The sequence below is a fragment of the Tiliqua scincoides genome, chromosome 11, assembly GCF_035046505.1.
Source record: "Tiliqua scincoides isolate rTilSci1 chromosome 11, rTilSci1.hap2, whole genome shotgun sequence".
Classification (NCBI taxonomy): domain Eukaryota; kingdom Metazoa; phylum Chordata; class Lepidosauria; order Squamata; family Scincidae; genus Tiliqua; species Tiliqua scincoides.
Window position 1 is genome coordinate 18,288,229 of NC_089831.1, and position 24,435 is coordinate 18,312,663.

Sequence of the window (24,435 nt, forward strand, 5' to 3'; positions counted from 1 at the left end):
CTTGATGGGAAAACACATAAACACCTCCCAAACAGTAATTGCATTATCAGTGTAATTTGAGAACACAAGAACCCTGCTGGATCAGGCCAAAGGCCCATCTAGTCCAGTTCCTGTATCTCACAGTAGCCCACCAGATGCCTCAAGGAGCACATAAGACAACAAGATACATGGATCATGTTGACGCTCTGTTGGATCTGGCCTTCAGAGGTGGCCTACATCTAAAACCAGGAGACCATGCACACCCATTATGGCTTGGAACCTGTGCTGAACTTTTCCTCCATCAATCTGTCCAATCCTCTTTTAAAGGCATCTGGGCCAGATGCCATGACCACATCCTGTGGCAAGGAGTCCCACAGATTACACACTGAGTAAAGGTATATTTTCTTTTCTCTGTTCTATCTTTTCCACCACTCAGTTTCAGTGCTATGGTACCTCCCTAAGTGTAATAGAACCATTGTTCTGTACCCAAGAACAAAAGTCATTTCTTGGAACTGTTTAAGAGACTTCCCTAAAAATGCAACTTTTTTTTCCTGGGACAGCTAAGGATGCCTTTGCAGGCCTTAGTGATATGTATTATCAAGCCACCCAGATCTATAGCAGATGTACATATTTCATGCTCAATGAAGAAAACCCTGTAGAGCTACACTTCAATTACAGTAGCTCGAAATCTGTTCCTTCATGGCTCAACTTGCTGAATTTAAAGCAGCTAGCTCAAAAAATTGTATTACACTTTACTTTGGCTTATGTACACAAGATCAACTCAAGCAGAATGCCTGTCCAGCAGAACTAGAACTAGATAGAATTTATTACTGGAGAACTGGACAGAAATGGAAAAGTGATAGCAGATCTTGTAGCCAACCTCACATGGCTGAAATGAGCTTCTTAACTGCAGCTTTATATGAACTCCAGGTAGTAAAATACTTCTTGAGCAGTAACCCAATAGCCTCCTTTACAGGTGATTTGAGCAGGCAGATTTCTGATCAAGCTATCAGTGGATTTCTTGCCATCCCAATGGATCATCTCTTAGATAAAGAGAAGAACTTGTCAAGATTTATTCTGAGAATAATCTCATTCCATTTAACAGCTCAGGCAGAATATCTTAATCAACATTTAGCTTCACCTACATACTTGCACTTACTGTACGTATACAACAGGAAGACACACCGTTGATGGTAAACAGATTACTGGGTGTTCTGGGGTCACGGATTGGTTAGCTGAGATAATCAAGAAAATCCAACTAATAGACATATGCTAAATTAACTGAACGATGGCGTGGCCTTTTATTTTATGTATTTATCTCTCTCACCCTCAAACACTACTCCAAAATGTCACATTCCCAGTGGTAGAACTTAATTTTGTTAAACACTATTCAAGGAACATTTAATCTTTTACAAATGTCATAAATGTAGGCATGCTGCAGAATTGGCAAGGTTATGGCCCCAGCAGATCTTTAAACCTACAGTATTATTTCTCTCACCATTCTCATAATTACGCGTACATCTGCAGTATGGAACAATGAAGCTTCAGTAGCATGGTCAATTACAAGCCCATCACACAAGATAGTAGGCTTGGACCAGTGGTTCTAAAACAGTGCACTGTGGCACCTGAGGGCGCTGCAGCAAACTCACAGGGATGCCGTGGGATGTCCCTGGCGGTCTTCCCAGCTCTCCTGGATGCTGCCATCTTGGAACGCACAAGATCTTGGATGATCCAAGATTCCTGGAGAGCCAGGAAGAACAGTTAAGTTTGGGAACCACTAGCTGACACTATAGAGCTACAGCTGTCACTCTGTGCAAGCAATAAATACTAGATATTTTGCTTTGCGGATAATGGTTGGTGGAGATTTCATGAGCGCCTGGCATGGAGCAAGGAGCACAGTGATTGGCTTGTGTGCCATTTGAACATCTGAATAAGTACACAGACATCCATTCAATGTATATACGCAAGACTGTCTTCTGGTATTAAATTTTTTTTTAATGAATACCATAATAATGAAGAGCTCAGCAAGAGCTGGGAGATGAGACAATGCAAAGCAACAACAGAAGTCTATAGCACATGAGTTGCTTCTCATCACAGTACACTTTTTGTGTGACGTTCTTCTCTATGCTTGCTTATGTATAAAATCTAATCTTATGCCATTCACTAGTGGCACACAAGTGATCTTGTTTTTTTGGTCATCATTAAACATAAAACCCTGAATGCTAAAATATTTGGCTACTAAATGTTGGCTGGCTCCTGGATCCAAAGCCAATGTGTCATGCGCCTGATCTATGCTAGATCAACCCTGAAAGGCTACTACCAAAACTACCACAAATTCATAAGCACCACACAGACTCCCAACAGGATACACATCAGCAGCTGAACTTGTCTCGGATATGAAAGAGGACGTCCCCTGCTTTTGGACAAGAGTTTAATAGGTGTAGGGGATTAATCCCATCATCATGAAAACACACTGAAATTCTCCACTGGCACACCCCATGCCAACTAATCCAACAGGTGCTTCAGTCAGAAACCTTCACCCCACCTTCACCTTGTCATTGACCTTGCAGAACAGCTCTGGACAGGTTATTCAAGATCACTTATCACCGGTTGCAATCACTTGACAAGTCGCTGTTGATGAATCTTAGCGAACATAAACAAGACTCCAGGAACAAATCAAGGAGGCCCTTTTCAAAATAATATCAATGGCAGAATAAACACGGGTCCATGCAGCATTTGTTGCTTACGACAAGGTCTGCAGAATACCATTGCATTCAATAAGGAAATTACCAGGGCACATGGGCTGTTCCAATAAGCATTTACTCTGCAGGGCTGCTACAAGGATCAAGACAATGACTGAAACACATTGCTACACACTGGAAAGAACTATACTAATGACAGGGGGTGCTTCAATTGTGTACAATGTGGACTAAGTTCAGGGAATTACTGATGTGCTACATTTTCCAGCCCCCTTAGCCTAGTAAAGTTAGAAGCCATTCTACGGCACAGAAATCTCTCGATTACGCTTGAGTGTGTGGACACGAAGAATTGCAAAAATGTTAATGGGGAAGGCAGGTATTCCCTTGGTGTCATTCAAGAAATGTAGACATTTTAAAGCATTTCTTCTGCACCCATCGGACCCTGATAAAGCATCAATCACCCTGATAAAGCATCGATCTGAAAGGCGGTGCAGTGGGGAGCTCAACAAAGAGGATAGAAATCGGGATCCATTAAGCAGATAATGCAGCCTTGACGAAATGGATGCTTTCCCTTTACAAAGTTGCCCTCTAATCTAAGCTTCCAGACCAACCTGACACTCACATTTCTTGTTACTGTGCCAAGAATGCAGCGGTCGGCTCACACAGCAGAAAACAAAGGGCTCCAATGGCCAACTCCAAAACCCCTCTCCAGAGAGCCATCCAAATTCTTTACCCACCACTGTGGCACCACCAGATCTTGAAGCCTGATTGAAAACAATGTTTTTATCCCAGGAGGGTTTGGCAGGAGCCCAAACTCCATTTAAGCACATGCTGCCAATCCTTTACCAGGCAAAACCAGCCTTACAACGAGTGCCCTTAAAAAAAAAAAAAGACGCAAGCAAAAATCCTGTTATAAAATTGCATTGGCGACAACAGGAAACGGCTAGGTATATCAATCTCAGGATACAAGACAATCACCAGTGTTGAACTGAGGTGCAAGATAGCTGTGGGTAGGGAAGGGGAAGAGAAACTAAAGGCAACACCTTTGCAAATTATAACAATACTTTAAACACGAGCCAAGAAAAAAAAAAAGAATACATTGATCTGTTTCAGAGCAAATCCGTCAGAGCCTCCAAGGCAGAGTTACAGAAACTGCTGGCTTTGCAGATTGACAGAATCAAAGCCATTAAAACCACCACCACCCCAAAGGAAGAGTGGAGCACAACACTATCCAAGGAGGTGCAGGAAGGGATTCACTCACATTCTTAGCAGTTTGGGGCACAGCCAAGGGCATTAAGAGAAAAAAATGTTCCTGAAAAGGGTGCTTTTGAACCCACAGTGGAAATGAGGATCTGGGTTATCAACCTGGACATTCCGCCACCCAGGCTGCAGAAAATTGCAGCATGGAATCTGCCTGCATCTGGGCCTCTCCCCCTTGCCAACATTTATCATCCTGACAGCCAGGTAGGGTAAGGAGAAGGGCTTAGAGATGGTGGAGAAGAGGCTTCATCCCCCCCCCCATTACTCACTCTCTCTCTCCTCCTTTCAGTGGAAGGAGTGGGAGGTTTGTCAAACTCCAGATTCCTGGGTAGCTGGAGAAAAAGGGAGCAGATTGCTCAAGGTGGTGATGGGGAGGGCGACTAACAGAGATGGCTATAAGCAAATGGAGGACACAGAGGTGGGAAGGGAGGGGGCAGGGCAGACTAGGGCAAGGGGAGAAAGAGAAAGGGGTGGGAGGTGGAAATAAGCAAGCCAGAGCCACTGGAGGGTGGGAGAAGTTGCAGGATTTGGAAGGAAATGATGGGGAAGAACAAAATAAGATTCAGTTGGACAAGGACAGAGGGGGAAAAAAACCTATAGATTAAATATAAAACATCCCGTTAAAATGCTAGATCTTAAGTCAGCCATGGGGTGGGTGGGGGGAGTTAACAACATGCGGCAGAAGGACAACTAAGGATGAAATATTGGGGGGACATACCCGACACAGGAACCCCAGTATAGAACTTAGAACAGTTAGTTTACAGGGAAGTAAATCAGGGTAGGATGCAGGGATGGGAGGGGAAGGAAAAGCTCACTGGGTCAGACCCCTCCCCCCCAAAAGGTTAATCTCAAGCACTCTGCCCAGAGGAAACCAATGGAGACATCCCCCTTTTAACCCTGCTAAAAAAGGGGGATGCACCTGGAGCATGGTGGAGACACAAAAGCAGGACCTTATTATGGACATCCGAAGCAGAACTGGTCTGACTGCAGCCTGCCATCCTATTGTTGCCTACTTACCTGGGAGTAAGCCCCATTGGCTATCACAGGGCTTACTTCCAAGTAGGCACGTAATAGGGCTATAATTGATGCAATAGAAACCAAACCGGTTTGACAGATTTCAGGCTGCCCATCCTATGGATGCTTGCTTACCTGGGAGTAAGCCCCATTGGCTATCACAGGGCTTACTTCCAAGTAGGCATGCAATAGGACTGGATAGAACTGATAGAACCGGTCTGACTTGAATGATTCCAAACTGCCCATCCTATGCAGGCTTGTTTACCTGGGAGTAAGTCCCACTAGCTACCAAAGGGTTTACTTCTGAGTAGGCATGCAATAGAACTGACAGAAACCAGTCTACTTGGATGATTCCAGGCTGCTCATACCTGCTTGCTTACCTAGGCCCATTGGTTTTACCTGGGAGTAGCCCCATTGGTGCTTACTTCCGAGTAGACATGCAAGAGGGCTGGATAGAACCCGTCTGGCTTGGATGATTCTAGGCTGCCCACCCTATGCATGCTTCCTTGCTTACCTAGGAGTAAGCCCTATTGACTAGAATGGGACTTACTTCCGAGTAGACATGCCTGATTCCAGGCTGCCCACCCTATGCATGCTTCCTTGCCTACCTGGGAGTAAGCCCCATTGGCTATAGTGGGCCTTACTTCCGAGTAGACATGCAGGGCTTGGGGCTCTTACCTCGATGTAGCCAGCCAGCGTAGCCGCCGGGCCGGTGAGCCCCAGGAGAAAGAGCAGCCACCACCCCAGCCGCCGGGGGATGCCCGTCCTCACAACCGCCATCCTGCCTCCGCTGCCGCCCAGAAGCAACTGGAGGCAGCGGCAAAGGGGCACCGCAGGGAGTCGGGAGAGGGCGGGGCCGCGAGTGGGCGGGGCTTCCCCCAAACCCCTCCTTCCCCACCACTCCTAACTGCGGAGCTGGGAAGGGGGGCTGGAAAAGAAAGACAGACGGGCTCTCCGCCAATGAGAGACAAGAGCTCTTTCTCTCCCCGTTGCTAAGGGATCGCGCCCGCCCCTCAGCGACATCCAATCACAGGCGAGGAGGAAGAACAGCAGCGTTCCATCGCCTGCCTCTGGGCAGGACTGCTGGAGCATCCTCGGGGCAGCTGCCAGCCCTGGGATGGGTGAGTGCCTTGCAGAGCAAAGCAGATAAAGCTGGACTACAAAAGCCCCTAATTAATTAATTGACTGATTTTATTAGTTACTTTCTTTTATCAAATTATAGCCCAATCCCATCCACACTTTCCTGGGAGTAAGCCCCATTGACTCTAATGGGACTTCCTTCTGAGTAGACATGCCTAGGATGGGGGCTGTCATTTATGTATTCATGATTGTTATCTCGTCGTACTATTATTGATGGATTTAATTAATTAATTCCATTAAATTATTTTAAAATTAATTAATTTTAAATGAGCTAATTTAAATTTAATTAATTTTACATTTAATTTTAAATTAATTAATTTTAATCTTATTTTTAATAAAATTAATTAATTTTATTAAATTATTTATTTATAAATTATTGTTATTTTACTGTTTATGAATTAATTTTATTAATTTATCCTATTAGTATTATTATTAGAACATGTTATAATATAATATATATATTATATAATATATATAGTATATTATATATACTTAAAATACAATATAACATAACAATAATGATTATTATTTTATATTATAGTGTATTATAATATAATATATAACATAATATATTATATATAACGTAAATTATATATATAATAATAATAATAACAACAGGTATTTATATACCACCTTTCTTGGTCTTTATTCAAGACTTTATTCAAGGCGGTTTACATAGGCAGGCTTTATTAAATTCCTTATTCAATAGGGATTTTTACCATTTCAAAGAAGGTTCTTTCAAGAACGACTACATTCAAGAACTGGCGAACCTTGTGGATGTTATCTTCAGGCAGACGGAGGCTCTACCCTCTAGACCAGACCTCCTGCCCATAATCTATATAATACAACAACAACAACAACAACAACAAATAATAATAATAATAATAATAATAATAATAATAATAATAATAATAATAATAATAATAATAATAATAATAATAAAGGAAAGGGTCATCCCCTGAACAGCCTGGATAAGCTGCCAGGGATTGAACTTTCTGTGTGGAAAGCAGATCCTCTACTTCAGAGCTCCAGCCTTCTCTGAGTTCTTGGCAGGATTTGCATTGGGTGCAATGGATTTTACAAGGAGTCACAGGGCCCAATCCTATCCAACTTCCCAGAGCTGATGCTGTTGTGCCAGTGGGGTGTGCACCTCATCCCGTGGTCAGGAGGGCAGTCATGAAGGCCTCCCTCAAGGTAAGGGAAGCTCGGGGCTCCATTGCAGCTTCATCAGTGCTGGAAAGTTGGATAGGATTGGGCCCACGTTTTGATTATGACATGATTCCACCCTATAAAAGTAGGTTGGTAATTGAGCAGCCTGAATGCGGAGGCAATGCAATCGTTCATTTTTCCATTGGAGATTTCTGTCAAGGGATGCTTGAGGCTCTGAATATTCTGCTTTAACAGGCAGTTGTGGTAAATGGACCATTGCGTCTCGTCTAGCTCTGCAACTCTATTACACTGTCCATTGCTATCTGAATCGGAAGTATGTGTCCCAGTGTGTCAGCCTGCAGCACTCCAAAAATGTCAGTGAAATGCCGAGGTAATGTCATGTTTTACAACGTTGCCCTTGGCACAGCAGTTGGTGCCCCACTCTATAAACACCCCACACTTATATATTGGTGCAGGGAGTCTTTGCATCAGGCTTGTAGAGATGCAATAGAAAGGGTTATATCTATGGTTGCCAACTGACCAGGAAAAAAATGTTCTAGCTTGCTCCTGTGCTTGATGTGCAGGAATGGGCAACTGAAGTGTTTCCTAGTGTGAAGATGAGCGCTATCACTTGCTAATGTCTTCAGATCTAACTGCTAGTAAAAGCACAGGAGCAGGGACCAGTAAAATCTTTGGCAGCCATAGGTACCAATCAACCACTTGTTAGCAACAAGTTTACATTTCTAGTGCAGGAAAATTTTTAGACATACACTATTAAACAGCATGGAGGATTCACCAGCAGGAGTGATAAGCTGATGTTTAATATCATTTTTATGCATGTATTCAATGCAATTGTTCAAAGTATTCCGGAGATTATTAACATTATTAACATTATTTCTATACCGCTTTTCAACTAAAAGTTCACAAAGCGGTTTACAGAGAAAAATCAAATAACTAAATGGCTCCCTGTCCCAAAAGGGCTCACAATCTAAAAAGATGCAAATGAATACCAGCAGACAGCCACTAGAACAGACAATGCTGGGGTGAGATGGGCCAGTGAGATAATATTGAGATATTATCTCAATAATCCTTGAAACAACTGGTCGGGCCAAGATTACTCTGTATTATTACCCGTATAGTAAAGATAGTGTTTGCTTTTGTGGCTGCATTCAGATTTGAACTGAGGAACCTCTCAGGTCATAGGTCATGTTCTTAAAGCTGCAATCCTACGCACATTTAATTGGGAGTAAGAGCCACTGAAGCCAGTAGGACTTACTTCCAAGCAAGCATGCACAGGATTCCCAAGAGCTGTATTTTTATAGGAGACTAGGAGCCCAATCCTATCCAACTTTCCAGCTTTGGTGTAGCCGCAATGCAGCCCCACAGTAAGAGAACACATGGTCCCATACCTTGAGAAGGCCCCAGTGACTACCCCTCCACCACTGGATGCAGCACACACCCCACTGTTACAACTGCACCAGCACTGGAAAATTGGATAGGATTGGGCCCTAAGGGTGCAATCCTAACCCCTTATGTCAGTGCTTTCCAGCATTGGCATAGCAGTGCCAATGGGACATGTGCTGCATCCTGCAGTTGGGTGTCACTCACTTGGAGGCGTCCTCAAAGTAAGGGAATGTTTGTTCCCTTACCTCGGAGCTGCATTGCCCTTATGTCAGTGCTGGAAAGCACTGACATAAGAGGTTAGGATTGTGCCCTAATTCTATTTATTTATATGAGATTTATATTGTATTTATATTTATATTGTATTTATATAGGAGACTAATCAGGAAGAAATGGAGCACTTAAAATGCTGAGAGACAAAACACTATTTTGGAATTCCCAAAAGACAAGACTATTTTTTATGTTGTTAAATGAAACTGTTGTTTACAAACATTGAGCTAAGCTTTATTGTACTGATTTAAAATATTTATATCCTGCCTTCCATCCCAAAAGGGGCCATTGGGGCAGCTCATAGCGTTTTCAAAACCAACACTTATAGGTCTGGGGGATTTCCCATGTGCTTTGTAAATAAATATACCCATAGATTTTCTTTGGGTACGCTTTCCAAAATTATCTTTGCAGGGTTTATCAATAACATGAACTGTGACAGTGCTGCTTGCTTCAGGTTTGGGAGTTGCTGTATTTATCGTCACCAGGGCCAAAGTTCGAGGTGGGGCACCTAATGTGGTGCAGACTGGAAAAGTTTATTGGCTCAAGAGCACTTGCATTCCACAGTTCAGATTGTGAAACTAGAGCTGGGAATCTAAAGGCATTCCAGGGCGGAAAGCAGGTGCGATGCAGAAGGAAAGACATTGTGATTAGGTACGAACTACTTTGCCAAAGAACAGGGAAGGGCTGTGGGCATCGGACTGCTGGTCTAGGGGACCCTTAAGTCTGATGCAGCTCTGTTGATGTCCGAGCTCTGCTGTTATGAATGGTGGTGGGTGTGTTCTATGTCACACCCAGTAAGATCCATAGATCTGGTCTAGATCTTCAACTGTGTGCAATCTAGGGCAGTGGTTCCCAAACATTTTTGCACTGGACCCACTTTTTAAAACGACATTCAATCAGGACCCATCAACTTCTATGAGACTTTAAAAAAAATGTTTGACCGTACTAGCTGCTCAACCTTCTGTTTTTATCTCTTTTACTATGGTAGGGGGCTGCCTTCTGGAGCGTTTGTTGAGCTCTATGTTCATCGGATTGGGACTATTTTTGTGGCCTTGTATTCCCCTTCACCTGTCCTTCGAAGTGGACCGAGGCACGGTTGCTTATTCAGGGGTAAAAGCGCACGTGCAACTCAGTTTCAATTTCCATACAGCTCAATACATTTTGTCAGTTCTCAGTTTGTCAGTTTCAGGACCCACCAACAATCAGGTCCTGACCCACAATTTCGGAAACACTGCTCGAGGGCACTCCCCAGAATCCTCTGCAACTCAAAGGGTATCCATGATAGATGTGCAGTGGATCCTCAATGTCAAAGATTAAGAGTTCCCTTGAGGCAGAACATATGGCGCTGTCTTGTTCAAAGCCAGGTAACTGGAGTGGTCCACTTAGCTGAGTCTTGCAATGACTGACAGTGGCCCTCTGGGGTTTCACATGGGGTTTGACCCCACTGCTACCTGGAGGCGCTGCCCAGGATTGAGCGTGGGACCTTCAACATGCAAAACACGGGCTCTACCACTGAGCTACATTCCCTCCCAGAGTCAGTATAGTGCTACATGACTATGTATGATAGATTGTTTGTTTTGTTCAGCTGAACCAGATACCCTGGATCACATCCTTCTTCGGTGCTCTGCCCATCATAATCTTAGGTCCCACCTACTTGGCCCTTTTCTTACTTCTCTTCCTGTTTCCCTTGTTGATCCTCTCCCAATTCTTCTTAGCGATTATTCCCCTCCCATCACCAATTTGGTGGTGGGATTTTTAGTGGTAGTCTCTATGGCAAAGGTCAGATGCTAATACCTGGTCAAGTGTATCTATTTGTTATATTTATTATTGTTTGTGGACTTTCAATATGCCAATAAAGGTTTACCGAAGTAAGTAAGTAAGTAGTGCTACATGGTCATCATGGCAGTGGAGCCCAGGATCAACAGAGAAGGAAAAATAGTGATTCTAATCCAACTGGCTAAAAAGCACCAGTCACAAGAACTGAATCAAGCTGAAACTAGCTACCTATCACAACAGTCCTATGAGGGAGGCTAAACTGAGATTGATCATGGAGAAGTAATTATTGGTCCCAGGTCACTCAGTAAGCTTCCTGGCTGAGCAGTGATTGGTTAACCCTGTTCTAAACAGATGTTGTCATTGTCTGCCAGACAACACATCTCCTAACAATTCAAAAGTTACGTGCAACAGAGATGTCCCCTCCGGGCACGTTAGCCATGATGTCAGTTGCAAAGAAAGGCAGCAGTAGTGGATGAGAGGCAACTTGTGGTTGCTTTCAGTGATGTCACTGGCGGAAGCAAGCTGTTGGCTGGTCTCTGTTCTCTTTTAAATACTTCAGCTGAAACAAGGATGCAGTTGGGTCAGCCTTTACAATGTCGTTTTATAGGAGCACTTTAATTAGACTCCAGATTGAATATTGGCGTGGAAGATGATATCATTTGCAATAATCTGCACAGGCGAGACAGTGGAGAGACAGAGCCAGATCTGATGATGGGAGTTAGAAAATGGCCTGAAACCACCAGTAAGAGGGTTCTGGTGTTAACTCTCTAGAACTTAAGTTCCTTGTTAACAATGGAAGGATATGACCGCACCAGCGAGATTGTTGCAGAATCCTCCATTAGGAAGTGGACAAAAAAAGGAAACGGAGAGGGGACTTGCTTACAGAGTGGTGGATTTCTGATAGAACATGGCAAAAAGTTACAGGTTTGCATAACAGTTTCCTGGCTGTTTTGAGGCTGATGACATTGTGAGACACATGTCATCACTCTCGCCAACAACAGCTCGGAATTGATATTGTGTCTCTTTTCTGCCGGCTGTGCATTCTGGGAAAAATGAGCTGCAAAAAGGCAATGTGTCATGGACAGAAGCCATATCAAAGTATGGGTAGGTAGGTGGGATCCCCTGACCAAACAGGCGTTCCACAGCCACTGGAGTTGTGTGAGGAGTTTTATGAGGACATGGTTTGAACACTGAAGGAAGAATGAAAAATGAACACTGAAGGAAGAATGAAAATAAAGAAAATATTTCTTGATCCAGCATGTCATTAATCTGTGGAACTCCTTGCCACATGATGTGGTGATGGTGTCTGGCCAAAGTGCCATTAAAGGAGATTGGACAGATTTCTGGAGGAAATCACAGGTTACCAGCCATGATGGGTATGTTCAACCTCTAGGTTTTAGAAGGGGACTACCTCAGAATGCTAGGTGCACGGGAGTGGCAATGGGATGTAGGTCTCTTGTTGTCTTGTGTGCTCAGTGAGGCATTTGGTGGGCCACTATGAGAAAGATGGACCTTTGGCCTTATCCAGCAAGGCTCTTCTTATGTTTTTGTTCTTAAGGAATACATGATACCAACTTCTGGTGACCACAGAGGTAGGGGATACATGGAAAGGCTATTCTCCTCAACACCATGAGAGTCTGAGGACTTGATCTCACAGTGGGTCTCATGAACCCAGTGGTTCCTAAACATACTGGTGCCACAACACCCTTCTTCCACAGCTTTCTTGGTGCCACCATCTTGAATTGCGTGAGATCTTAAATGATCCAAGGTGGTAACACCTGGGAAGAGGATGCTGCGAACATCCTGCAATGCCCCTGAGTATGCCACGGCTTGCTTTGAAGCCACACCTCAGTTTGGGAACCACTGCAGTAACCTCATGGAGACTAGACAAAGTCTTGGTTTCTGCACCACCACCCACCACTGGAGCAAACTGATGAGACCATTCTGATGGGAGACCTGATGGGAGACCAGCCACACCAACTACGGTAGCCCCCTTTCATCATTACATTATGAGATGACTGATAAAATTTTCCAGCCAGGTCATCTCTTTTTCCCCCTCTCCTCTCCCTTTGGTCACTTTCAACAGTAAATGCCCATGCTTATTTTTTGTTGTTGTTGTTGGAAAGAACAGGCAGTTGAAGAAGATATTTGAACTGGATCCATGCCATCTGAATTCCCTACATTTGCAGATTCGCTTCGGCGTCAGTTCTGGGAGATAATTTGTAGGTAAGGACACTTGTTTCGCAGGAGTCGTCTGCCTGTGAGGATAGAAGGCCATTATAATTATAAATGATGGCTTAATGGCAGCGCAGGATAATAAAATGAATTCAAGTACAGTGTATGCGGAGGTGGGGGGGAAGCAGGAGGAGAGAGGCATGCTGAAGAATGGGATGCATTGTCAAGGAGAAATGGAGTAGTGTCTTGAAATGGTGGACAAAGAGGTGGATGTAAGCAGGGATCTCTCTGCTACAGAGATCTGGTGGGGGAGGCATAGGGAGGCATAAGAGGCATGGTGTAGAGGTTAAAGTTGTATTAGGAGTGGTGAGACACATGTTTCTATCTCCACCCAGCTGTCAAGCTCACTGGTGGATCTGAGGACAATCAGGTGAGGCTGGCCAAGAAGCCAAAACATGGAAGACTGATGGGTTTCTGGGGTTCACAGCACCAAGACCTACACCAGCTCCCTCATGGCATCATTTGACAGTGCACTGGCACTGAAGGGCTCGGGGTTGGCCCTTCCAAGAGAACTCTTTGATCAATGTGGGCCCTCAACCATGGCCAACCGGGCTGACCCCGGTGCTACAACCAGCACCTCACCTTGGTCCACCTGCCCATCTTGACCCTTTTCCTACCTGTTCCCTGTCTTTGAAAAAGGAAGGTGTGCAAAGAGCAGAAAAGGAAGTGGGAAGGAGGCCAGCCCAGCACTCTCCTCCACACTTCCTCTGCTGTGTCCCCATTCACCTTTTCAAAGGCAGGGAGGTGTAGAGGCTACAGCTGAGACTCCACTAAGTAAGGGGCTGGCATTGGCTGTTGCAAAGCAACACACAAAGGCAGACAATCTTGGGGGGGGGGGGAGGGAGCAAGGCTCCCAGGCTCAGCCCTCTCTTAGCCTGACTAACTTCATATGGTTGCCGTGAAAATAAAATGGGAGGGATGAGGAGAGAACCTCGTGTGCCACTCTTGGTTCTTGGAGGAAGGCTGAGATCAAAAAACAACTGATAGTGAAATCCTTCTTTTCCTTCAAGCATGCTGCTCCACCCTAGCATAGGATTTACAGCAAAGAGATCAGTCTTTACTACAGAGTCTTTTGGGCATGCCCCATTTGCATGCCCCCCATTTGCAGATGGCTCTCTTTCCATTCTTTCATTTTCTAAAACAGTGTTTCTCAACCACCGGTGGTACTTGAGATGCTGTCTGGTGGTATACACAGGACCCCCCAGACCGCTGCTGCCTGGCAGCAAGACCGCCAATGCAACATGGCAAGCACTGCTAAGAGGCTGTTTGGCCGGCAGAGCTCCAGTGTGCATTTTTCACATGCTCAGAAAAGCCCTCCCATCCGCCCTGAGCCTCTTACCCATGTTTGTTGCATTGTGTCTGGCCTCCCAATCTGGACGTAACTGGCGATGACATCATTGCCAGTTACATCCAGGGGTACTTTCAATAGGTGGTACAGTGGGAGACAAATGTTGAGAAATGCTGTTCTAAAGCATATCAGGAATCTGGCTTTCCAGCTGGCAATGCAAGGCAGGTATTTTGAGTAAAGCCTTTTTAAAAGCATTGCCTCTGTTATGTTGTGGAACTGTGATGATCCCTACACAGCCCTGCTTCGTTCTACGTGTTGCTTCTTCCCAAGCGTTACAGGAGATACTTTTGCAAAAGCATAAAAAGCCTGGGGTGGGGGATTAGTGGGGGCCAGTTCTGCTGCAGAAGCGACAGCGCCTGGCCTTCAAGTGGGCCGTAATGCAGGCTGTGTGGAAAATACCACTTAGCCAGCAAAATCATGAGGAGTTTGTTAATGAGAGGGTAGGGTTTGCTTTATTCAATTTGATTTCTTTTTTAAAGTGATATTTTCGTGGCACTATTCTGTGGCAATATTCACAGGACGTAACCTTTGAGGGTCAATAGTCTGTGCAACTGAAAAAGGCTGCAATCTTAACCACACTTTCCTGAGAGTAAGCCCTATTGAACAAAATAGGACTTACCTCTGAGTAGATCTGGTTAGGATTGTGCCCTAAGTATGTTTAAATGTGCCTCTGTAATTATCCTCATTTTCTCTGCTTCCCCCTTCCTTCCCTCTGTCTCCCACCCTGGCAAAAGTATAGCTTGGAAGCTCCCTGAGGCAGGGAACTATCTACCTTGTTACATCACACTGTGCAGCTCCATACACACTGATGGCAGTAAATGAAATGAGATTTCTGAGTAAACAGGTATAGGATAGCACTCTAATCCACCTGATGGCATAATAATATGACATGGAGGAACAAGTTACAGAAGAAAACACTTCAATGATGACATTTAAAGTTGGCTTCTTCTTTTTTGTTTAGACTTAGTGGTTGGGGCAAGGCTATAGGTTGCGTCATGATCCTGCACTTTAAAATTTACCATCACACCACTGAATATAGCCCCAGGTTTGGGATTTTTTTTTCCCCACCCCTCTTCTGGGAAGATCAAATCCTTCAGGTTTGATTCAAGGGTTGTTCATTCAGACATGATGGAGCTAACCTGTGCTGACAAGCCCTTTTCCCCTTAGAGCCTGCTGAAGTCACCTTTTTATTGTTCCTCATCATTTGTTGGTCTGCTTACTCATTTGAGGCGCAGCAGGGTGTGATAATTGATAACAGATGACACACAGAAGCATTATAAAAAAAAAAAATCATTGCCACAGTTCTTGCAAACCTGGTTTGGGAGGCAGTGCAGGGTGTTTTGAGATGGCAAGGAATTTAATCTCTTACAGGCAGCACACTGCGGGGGGCCTTCTTGTCTTTTCTTTTCCTAATTTTGCTCTGCTGCAATATTCTCTCCTGATCTTGATTTACTTTGGCTTCTCAGCTCGCTCCTGCAGGGGTGTGCAGTTGATGGGCTCGGATCCTAATCCTGATCTCCACTTTAGGGTGGCCAGGTCCAATGCACCACAACTTTTGAGCTTTCTGGAATGGGGCCTCAGGCTGCCAATACTTGGAAAGGGAAGCATTATGGAAGTACCAGCATGAATCACCATTCACACATTATGTTATATGCATGCAGGCAACTGCAGATTGCACATGCCTTGGATATAACATGTGGAAAAGATTATAATTCGTGGCTAAACCTTGGAAGTCCTGTTGTCCTCACACTGACATTAAGAAATGAACACATTTATTTATGTATTTATTTTTCACATTTTTATGCCCCTTCCAAGGGGCTCAGGGTGGTGTACATAGTTCCTTCCATCCTTTGGTCCTCACGACAACCCTGTGAAGCAGGTGATCCATGTGGTCACTTGGGAAGTTACATGGCTGAGTGGGGATTTGGATCTTGCAGGTCTTCAGTCCAATTTCCAAACTACCATCCTGGCTCTCTATGCACTAAGGGCTGGCTTCCAAAAACAGTGATGTCAGGTGCTGGCCATCATTCCAAAGACCAGCTGAGAGCCCAAACAGCACCATACAAACAGCACTGGCCTTTGTTCCCACTTTGCATGGAGTTCGCATGAAAGATTTCCCTGTTTGCATGACCTTCCGAATTACAGGGACCAGTTATGGGTTATTTTTCTAGCCTCTCTTCCAATTCTGTATCCCACACTACCTTAAAAAAAAAAAAATCACAGACATGCCAAACGATTCCTGATGTTTAGCCTATGCTTCCCTTGCAAGGAGACACCCATCTAACCCTGGAGGAAGTGAGTAGCAGCACTTGTATATCATAAAACTCTAACCAGTCTCTCAGGGAGATTGGCCTTGACTGTTTTAAGCAGGAAAAGAAAGCAATGTGTCAGATACTAGGAAGGGCTAAAAGATCTGTCAAGGGAAAGGCTTTTCATATCTCTCTTACTGATGGTAGGGAGGAACGATCTACAGATGGGACCATCTCCACAGGAGAAAAGATGCACGATACTCTCTTTTCTCCAGTGATGCCAAATTCCTCAGAAGATGAATCTGCTTGAGGATTTTGTGCAGTCCTAAAGCCCATGACAACTCACTGGCATCCACTTTTCACTGCTATAACATCGGCCTTGAAATACATTGGTTAAAAAAAACAAACTTTTTTTTTTGTGTGCTGAATTCATTGAGGCAATACTGGTTGACAAGTCCTCAGTACGGTGTTTGTAACAACAAAAAAAGAGCCGTGGGTATTGGTGTCTTCCGGAAGAATTCACTAGATATTTGGGCTCCAAGAACATATGTTCCAGCAGCAGCAGGGAATATATGACGACACAGGAGCAGAGGGGAAAGGGAGCTGGCATTTAAGACAGACTTGTCAATGAGTTCTCTTTCAAAGAAATGAATTACAAGAATAGTTCTGATTCTAAAGTTCACTGATGTGTTTCAGTCATTTGTCAGGGTCCCGGAAGTCTACATAACGCAGATGTAGCTGGCTTCTGAGTTATAAAAAGTCCTGAGGAGAAGCCTACAGAGGTTTGCATGTTCTTTTTAAAATGCAAATAGCTGGTAGTTAATTCTTCATTTGGGATCTAACAGCCCGACTCTTGAAGTGTGCTTCTACAAAAGAAAAAACCTAATAAAATGAGCAGTGGTAGAACAAAGCCTCCTGCTTTAGGAAGTGCGCTGCGGTCCAGTGCTTTACCAGTAGCCCTTGAGAGCAAGAACTGTGTCCAGCAACCACATTTTATGAACTGCACAAACCATAAGAACACAAGAAGCGCCTTGCTGGATCAGGCTAAAGGCCAGTATAGTCCAGCATCCAATTTTCCACAGTGCCCCACCAACTGGAAAGAGAGGCACCCTTCTGCCCCATCATTATCCCCCTGCAACTGCACAGCTTTCACACCGCACCAACCCAGGTTGTTGCTCAGACTGAGAAAGCAAGCTTCAAGCAACTGTTATATAAGCCCAGCTAGATCTCTATTAGTTCCTTGGGTCAGCAGAAATACCAGTTCTGGCCATTATGTGGGTGACACTGCACTGCACAGAAAGGGCAAGCTGATTACAGGTGGGACCTTGGTAACCATGGGGGTTCCATTCCTAGACACCCCCCCCCCACGAATACTGAACCCATGGATAATGAGATCTGCAGGAGTTCATTTAGAGGACCTCCAGATGTGACCAGAAGTGTCTTCTGATCACATTGGCCTCCACATGCTTCAGAACACCTCCCAGAGGCTTCTGAGAGGCACTTCGTTTTTTGTAAAACTGTGCACCTCAGAACACCTCTTGGATGCAACTGGAAGGCACTTCTAGTCATCTCCAGCAGGTTCGGTCAGGTCCTCCGGTCATGGGTTTTGAACCCACTGTAAGAGAAATCCGCTGTCCCAAACCTGCAGGTGTGGAGGGCCCACTGTATTTCTTTTGACCAGGAGCAGCTCTAATAGCCCAATGAGTAATTCACCTGAGGCTACAATCTTATATGCACTTACCTGGGAGTAAGTCCCATTCAACTCAGAGGGGCTTATGCCCTAGTGGATGTGCTTAGGATTGCACAGTGAGCTTTTGCCAGAGGCCCTGGCTTTCGACTCCCTTGCACGAGTCATACAAAAGAGGCTCTGTGCGAGTTGTGAGAGGTGTTAATTCGTCCCACAAAAACAGCTGCAGCTGTTTTGCCGAAAAAGTTGTAAAACTGCATGACATTTCCACAGGGTGAGCCTATGAACAAAGAGCTAAAATACTTCCCAGCAGGCAAGAGAAAGAAAATGGTTTTGTTGGCTGTTACTACCCTGCACATGCCCGATCTCATCTGATCTCAGAAGCTAAGGAGGGTCAGGCCTGGTTAGTACTTGGATGGGAGACGGCCTGGGAATATCGGGTGCTGAAAGCTTATACCATAGTCTTTCGAGACTGAAGGTTGCCAGCCAACCACTACCACACTGAAGTGTCTTCTCACACCACAACTGTTTCTGTCAGAAGACAGAACATTCCTAGAGGCACAAGCCACTGCTTCAGCTGGTGAAAACTGCTAGGTCAAGGCATCTCTGCTTAGAGACAAAAAAGAGCAAACCAGGTGTCAGCTTCTTGGGGAAAGGAATTGCCTCCTCCTGGAACAAAAGCAGTTTGCTCACTTCTAAGAAGTTTCTCCATAACAGAAGAACTGAGTTGTGTGCATGCTGAGGAATCTGCCATTGGTTCATCCATCTAGCTCGGCATTGTCTTCACTGAGTGGCAGAAGCTCTGCAGACTGGGGTGGCTGCTTCAGGTGAGAGATTGGCTTGGTGGTACCAGATGCTGCTGTTGCCACCTGCCTCCACATCTCCTATACTTGCTGGCTGTGACACCTAGGAGGGGAAGAGAGTGGAAGGAATATGGAGGGGAGGAGAGTGGACTCCGGACAGTTTCCAATGTTTTAGTGACCATCATTCTTCTCTCCACTCGTCCACACTTCCTGTCCCATTCTGTTTACCTCTTATTTTTCAGGCCCACTGAATGCAGATGGAGGAGGTGGGGATGGCAGCCTGCAGGCAAGAGAGGGACATGTGATGACGCACCTCAGGTTCTGAACATTCTCGGGCCACCCTGTGTAAACTGGAAGCTTATCTAGTGGAAAGGCAGGTGACAACATTTGAGATACACACACAATGCTGGTTCACAACAGGGAACGTGTAACCTGCAAGGAATGTTGGCATGTGCTGTCTTTTTTTCTCTTCTGCATGACAAGTGGCACCTACCAAAACACCCTCTCCTGTGCCACTCCGAAAGATACAGGCATCCTGTACTCCTTTGCACATTCCCAAAGGTCATGCTTCTGAGACGCCACTACCTCCTCTGAGCACCGCCTCTCGTCACAAGGCTTGTGTTTCATAACAATCTATTAACGAGTGTTTTTAAAGTAATGAATTCCACACCTGCTGTGCAAGTGAATGATTCACCCAGGCCTTTTTAGCTGGTGGGGATCAGAATACTTTATGACTATTTACAGTGCATTCTTCAGGGTTTGTTTATGAAACATTTATTTCCATCTCACAAATGATACGAAGAAATAAAATAGAGATTTGGCCGCACAAGCTCAGATGAACCCATGATTCTTGCTTAGAATGTGTGTACATACATACATACATACATACATACATACATACATACATACAGAGAGAGAGAGATTTCTGTTTCATAGTTTTCCTAAGTCCTGGACTTTGAGAACACAAGAGTCTTGCTGGATAAGACAAAGGTTCATCTAATTTAGCACCTTTCTTCCCCACAACAGCTGACTAGAGGTCTCTAAGAAGCCCAGAAAGGGCTCTCTTCCCTCTGTGGCTCCCTCCCCCAGCAACTGGTAGGATTATTAACCTGGCCCATGGTTAATATCAGATAGACTTTAAAACTTTCTCCTCCTCCTCCACCAACAGGGTTGCCAACCCTTCCAGGTTGGTCAGAAGGTGGCATGCCAAATGCTGCCCCTCCCCATGAGTGACATGCCACTCTCTGGATTGGAAAAGGAAGATGGGATCAAGCAGAAGAGGAAGTATGGAGGAGTGGTGGAGATGCTATAGTCTACAGTTCTCCTCCACTCCCCACTTCCACTCTGCCCCCTATTCCTTTTGCAATCCACAGAGTAGGAGGAGGTGCAGCAGAGGAGGTGAGTAGGTGAGTGGATGAAGGAGGGCACTCTCACCAACCTGCTGGCCTGAGGCGTCCGCTTTAATCGGTTTCATGCATTGGCCAGCTCTGGGTGGTTCAAGAATTCTGGATTGAGCTATTGCATGCTGCAACGAGGACGTCACATTTTGGTCACTCCCATAAGAGTCAGTATGGGCTCTAATACAAATACGTAGATACGCATCCAGGGAAATATATGCAGAAAATAGATACCTGTATGTCCCTTTCTTGTACTGAAAACCACACCCGAGCCCCACTTTATATGTGCATACACATTACACATCAGTGTTAATTTACTTTACCATAGTTTGTCTTCCACCAATTTAAAAAGCAGGCGGATGATGGGGAGGGTTGGTTTAATTCATAGTTGCTCCACAATATGCTTTCAACAATGTCACTGAAAATACACCATCGAAATATACCTGAACAACTGTGCCTTAATATCCATGTGAATGCATCGCAGAGACTATGCCTCTGCTCCACATGCCAATGAAATTTAACTTCAGGAGACCTGGAGCTGCACAAAGTATGATAACTCAAGTAACTCTGGCTAAACATTTTGATACATGCCCCCAACAGTCTGCAAAATCAGGGACCATGATATGCTGGTCTAGGAATAGGGACAATAATGTCCTTTGGAAGAACCTCACACCAACATGGCTTCTATCCACATGTGGCTTCAACCCACCACATTCAGTGTCCAAAGGGCTTTGAGGACAAGCATGAACTGGACACTGTAGATGGTTGCCTTCAGATGTGCTCCCAAGCCCGGGAACATGACCCCAGGTTCATACACCCATCTGAATCAGTGCACACCAGAGTTCTTTTCTTCATTCCAATTTTCTCTCTCTGAGCCCAAGAACTCCACTTCCCCAGCAGCCACTTTCTAAAGAACATAACCGCCTTCACTACAAAGAAGAGTCAAACAGTAACGTAATCTGAATATAATAGAAAATGAAAGCCCCCTAGTGAGAGCTAAGGCAAGGGTTTTTAAAAGCACCTAAGCCACTCAGAAACACAAATCTCATTTACTTTCCATGGCACGTACATGTCAAACAGCTAGAGCTTGAATAGGCAGCCGTACCATGTCCTGACTTCCATCAGTCTGGTAATGCAGCAGCCTTGAATCTGCTTGCTCAGATAAATGACTACCTACAAGTAAGGTGGGTTGTGTCGTGATTGATGAATCAAACCTGCATGTGAATAAAAGCACAGTGCTGGAGAAAAAGCATGCCTTGAGTTTGGGTGGCACGCACATGTGTTGCAAGCAAAGGTTTTTGTAAGAGGCAGTGTCCTGGCATGGGAGAGGAATGAGTACACTTCAGTCAGGCAGGCCCAGCCAAAGTAAATTTGCCCACTTTGGTTGACTCTACTCTTGGATTTATTTTTTTCCAGCATGATGTAACGATAGAAATTCCAGCAGGCCCTGTCAGCATTCCCAGGATTGGTATCAGTGGTCACCTGGAGATGGAGACTGGTTCCTGGAGGCTCCAGGACAATCTTGAAGGGTTGGACTCAAGACTTCCTGCCATGAACAACGTACCAAATGCTGCCCACCCCTTACTCAACAGTTTTCATTTCTCCTCCTTCATTTGAAAAGGAAGAAGGGAACAAAGAAGAAGAAGTGTGGAGGAGAGAAGACACTCTAGCCCATCATTTTCTCTTTCCCCTGTATTTCTCTTCTGCTCCATTCCCCTTTTTCTTTTCAAGAGATGGGGTGGGGGGGGGGTGAAGGTGTCACGAGCATACTGGTTCTTCTTCTTGGATGATGCTTGCTATCCTTTTTAAAAAGAAGTTCTTGCATTAAAATTCATGTACAGTATATATATTTAAACTGCTGCCAGATTAACTGAAAGCACCAAAAGAGTTTAACTGATTAATCTAACTGACTGGATCTAAATCTCCTACAGCATAGTCTGGAGGCACAAGCTGTTGCAACTTTGTTAGAAATAAGCAGCACTGAGTCTGGACAGCACCCTGAATGACAGAGTGCCTTGGAACCTAATAGGGCCTGCCTTGAGCACTACCATGGATATAAATATGGTCAAAATAAATAAACCCTGACCTGTACACACAGAATCCTGCCTTGACATGTAACAAGTCACAATATTTCTTGTGGTCAATATTAAAAACATCTATTGTTGGTGTGGTTTTATTGTTCCCTCTTTTGTACATTTGTACACCGCCACAAACGTCTGCATAGAAAAATGAACTGAATTCATTCCCAAACTGACTTCCTGAATATAAAACTAGGACTTTTATTTAAACAAGGTAAGAGTTTAGAGGGAATTAGCTGGGGACTATTAAACCACACACTCAGCTGTAACTGCCTTAATGATGTTTTCTGATTGATAATACTAATATAATTAATATTCCTTGCTAAGAGGAAAGAGAAGCACTTTAGCAAAAATTTGAGAACCAATCTCACAGAAAAGCTTCATTTGCTTTTATAGTCCTTTTGTTATAATGTTCTTTCTGTTCTAAAAGGATGATGAAACTCAATCCTGCTGAAGCTGTTGGCATTGCTATGGTGTAAGTCATGAGAGACACCATCTGCAATGGTGCACTGCTTCATTCTTCCAGTATGCTGATGGCACTGACGGGGCTTACCCACCTAAAAGCAGTGCAATCAGGTTAAAAATAGATTCTACCCATATGCCTACAGGCCTCTAGCTGGCCACTATTGGAAACAGAAGGCCAGACAGGATGGGCCAGTAGTCTTATTATTCTTTTGTTCTTATAAGAACATAAGAACAGCCCCACTGGATCAGGCCATAGGCCCATCTAGTCCAGCTTCCTGTATCTCACAGTGGCCCACCAAATGCCCCAGGGAGCACACCAGATAACAAGAGACCTGCATCCTGGTGCCTTTCCTTGCATTGGCATTCTGACAGAGGCCAGTCTAATACATTAGTTCATGGCCATAACTCTCCATGCTGCACTGTGATCAGAGAATCATGGGAAAAGGAATGAATAGACTCCTATGATTGGATCACTTATCTTATGCATGTTCACTCAGAAGTAAGCCCCTTTGATGTTAATACTTTTGGGGAAGCATGCTTAATCTCATGTCCTTAAACTGTCTCATCTTCACAGGGTGAAGCAGAAACACACTGTTAACTCGAGTGAGAAGGCAGTTATATGCACTTAGCCAGCAAGGCAGATGTGGAAGGGTTAAATGCTTTCTGCTTCAGATTTTAGGTAACAAGATACTAACTCAGAGGAAAGGAAATGACAAAACCGATGATGGATTATACAATTTTAATGCTCAAACTCCAGAGCTTCCTTCATACAAACAGCCATTACCCACATGAATAGTTCCAGTAAAGTTAAATTTTTCATTTAGCAATTATTCATTTAAGGATTGTGCAGAATCAGAAACACACACCATACCACACATTTCTTTTGTATGTGGACACCTCCACAATGCGACACCTCCAACACACACGCACACACAAAAGGCCTGGATTCTACTATGACTCATGCTGCAGCTCAGCTATGCAGCATTCCTGGCAGAGCAAGAAACAATTTGAGAATTAAATCTGATCGTATTTTTCCTGAGGGGCTCGATGTCTACCGAACGACATGTAAATTGCAAAGCATGTATGCACACTAAACAGATGCAGGTCAAGGCATCAGGGCTCAACCCGTATCAACTGACACCCAGCTAGATAGATGTTAAGAAATACTAGCATACAGTTTGCACATTCTTGATTGGTACTATAAATTCTCTGCTCCCCAGTAAAAATGTGAGAAGGACAACAAACTTCAGCAGTCCAATGTTCTGTTCCATGTATGGCTTGATTTGTTTTGTGCTAAAGTGCTGGCTTCTATTTTTATAGATTTATAGATTCTTACCCTGCCTTTCAATCAAAATGATTACCATGGAGACTTACAATAACTATAGAAGTTAATGGAAAACAACACAGGAGCCCCTTAGACCCCAAGCCAGTGCTTCTGCTTGCCTCTCCACAACTCTTCTAATGTTCCTGGCAGGGCAGCCCCCA

At 44.5% G+C, this 24,435-nt stretch overlaps 1 protein-coding gene and 1 pseudogene across 4 annotated transcripts in view; one reads left to right on the plus strand and one right to left on the minus strand.

Moving 5' to 3' along the window:
• The window catches only part of APLP2 (amyloid beta precursor like protein 2), a 70,583-nt gene extending 64,791 nt beyond the window's left edge, over positions 1-5,792 (minus strand). For 3 of the 4 annotated variants that reach the window (XM_066639805.1, XM_066639804.1, XM_066639802.1), the window contains exon 1: positions 5,631-5,792. In XM_066639805.1, coding sequence (XP_066495902.1) covers positions 5,631-5,732 — 102 coding nt within the window. In that variant the 5' untranslated portion in view covers positions 5,733-5,792. The remainder of the gene's footprint in view (positions 1-5,630) is intronic. The other variant, XM_066639803.1, reaches the window with a different exon arrangement.
• Positions 5,793-18,539: 12,747 nt separating this feature from the next.
• On the plus strand, positions 18,540-18,659 carry LOC136662964 (5S ribosomal RNA; annotated as a pseudogene).
• The last annotated feature ends 5,776 nt before the right edge of the window (positions 18,660-24,435 follow it).